Raw genomic sequence first — 2,252 nt, 5'->3', positions numbered from 1 at the left:
TTATTTTTTTGAATATCAAAAATAATTCGGATTTTCAAAATTTCAAAAGTTCCAGCAATTTGAATCCACCAGTTGAAATCTGTTTAGGATTTTCCACAAAAAATTTTGCTCTATTCTACTAATTGATCAGTATAAATTGGCATTAATGGATCAAAAATTGTAATTTATTTTGTCTGAAATATTACAACTGAGTACTGTTTAATAAGAATAATGCAATTTAATAAAATTTGTAAAAATATCTGTAAATCTTGTAATATAAAAAATATATTTATATAAATTTATTCATGGTACTAAATATTTGTACAGCAGTAATTAAATTTTCAATGCAAATAAAATATAAGTAATTCATAGATATTTCACACGCAGTGTTAGTTTCTGCTTGGTAATATTTCATTGATCTTCATCACGTTTTCCACTGTGAACAGTCATCTTGTGTCTCTTCAAGTTGTTCGATTGTGAAAATTCCTTATTGCATGTATCACATTTGAAAGGACGCTCTTTGGTGTGAGTGGTCATGTGTGATTTCATATTAGCTTTTTGTCTGAATGTCTGATTGCATATATCACATTTGAAACGGCGTTCTCCTGTATGAATATACATGTGCCTATTTAAGTCACCCGAATGTAAGAATGTTTTACAGCATATTTCACATTTGAAACGACGCTCCTTGGTGTGAGTGAACATGTGGCTTTTCAAATTATATTTTCGTTTGCATGTCTGATTGCATATTTCACATTTGTAAGGACGCTCTTTGGTATGAGCGATCATGTGCCTTCTTAAATAACATTTTTGTGCGAATGTCTGATTGCATATATCGCATTTGAAACAATGCTCTTTGGTATGAGTGATCATGTGTAATTTCATATTAGCTTTTTGTGTGAATGTCTGATTGCATATCTTACATTTGAAAGAGCGTTCTCCTGTATGAATGCGCATATGTTTTGCCAAAGTGCTTTTTTCATTGAACGGCTTATGACAGATTTGGCATTCGATAGGGCGTTCTGTGTTATGAGTAATCATGTGATGTTGCAATCGTAATGAATATTGAAATGTCTTATCACATACATTGTATTTAATGTTGCCTTTTTTGCCATTTCTAGGTATGTGGACAAACGTGTGCGATTTTTCAAATGATCTATTACTTATGTCACATGCATAAGCAGATGTATCGATTAACTCATGTTTGACTTCTTCTTCAATAATTACTGCGGAGTTCATAAATCTTTCCAGACAAGTTTTATCATCTTCTAAACATGATTCAGTCTTAACAATACCTGTAAGATCATCAAATTCATTTTCAAGTTTAATGTCTTCCATTGAATATTCTGGTGGCTCAATTTTAATTTTCTGATCATTCATAATTGTTCCTTCAGATATTTTCACTGCGTATATTCAAAAAATATGGATTAGAACTATTTAATAATATATTTTTTTTCAAATATCTTAAATAATATAATGAATCTAACTACACTTGCATTTGTTCTAGAAAATATTATCACTTTACACGGTTATAGTCGTTCGGAATTCAAGTTGACATTTTGAGCATAGAGTATGTTTTGATAAAGACGCGTTCAGAAGGATTAGTTAGGGGTCCTATTGTAGTCGCAAATTTGGCGTTAGTGAGCCGATGAAAAAGTATTCTCAAGTCAAATGTTTGATATTGGTTAGTAAGAAACGTCAGTGTTATTTTTGTGTCAGTTGACAAATTGTGATTCTTCTATTCTGTTTGTGTTTGTACATTTGTTAATAAGGATTAGGAAAGGATAGTAATCGCAAAAAACCAAAAATGAAAATTTTTGTATATCCTTACGTTTCAAAGGATTTTTCTTCGACGATTTCGGGAACACCGATCGACCGATTTGAATTTTTCATAATACATTCGAATCATATTGATAAGGAGACGTGCTGATTAGTTTTTGGCGAAGGTAGGTCCAGCCGTTCCGAAAATACGGGGCATAAAGTGCCAAAAACGGTAACTCAAAAATTTTAATAACTCAAAAAACATTTTACTTGTATTGACATGATGAACAACTGATTGAATTTTTGGGAAGGCAAGTCCATCGGTTATGGACTCTCAATAAAAATAAGTTAAGTTAATAATAATAATGTTTATTGAATTATCAGATTTATAATATATAAATTATAAAGATTTTAATAATGTGTACACATTTTGTGAAAGTTTTTTTGGATTCAGTACCAAGATTTTTAATTACGGTACGAGAAGTTCCAGCAGTTTGCCTTAAAGCACGATG

General features: G+C 30.8%; 1 protein-coding gene across 1 annotated transcript; it reads right to left on the bottom strand.

Moving 5' to 3' along the window:
- Nucleotides 1-390: 390 nt before the first annotated feature.
- On the bottom strand, nt 391-1,359 carry LOC113381859 (gastrula zinc finger protein XlCGF7.1-like). The gene has a single exon (XM_026620523.1). The coding sequence runs from the start codon at nt 1,357-1,359 to the stop codon at nt 391-393; it is 969 nt and encodes a 322-aa protein (XP_026476308.1).
- Between the last annotated feature and the right edge of the window lie 893 nt (nt 1,360-2,252).

Source organism: Ctenocephalides felis, unplaced genomic scaffold (assembly GCF_003426905.1).
Source record: "Ctenocephalides felis isolate EL2017-DRISC unplaced genomic scaffold, ASM342690v1 CF-g0.4_SCAFFOLD_03127, whole genome shotgun sequence".
NCBI classification, from domain to species: domain Eukaryota; kingdom Metazoa; phylum Arthropoda; class Insecta; order Siphonaptera; family Pulicidae; genus Ctenocephalides; species Ctenocephalides felis.
This window is presented reverse-complemented; position numbering and strand designations above follow the sequence as displayed.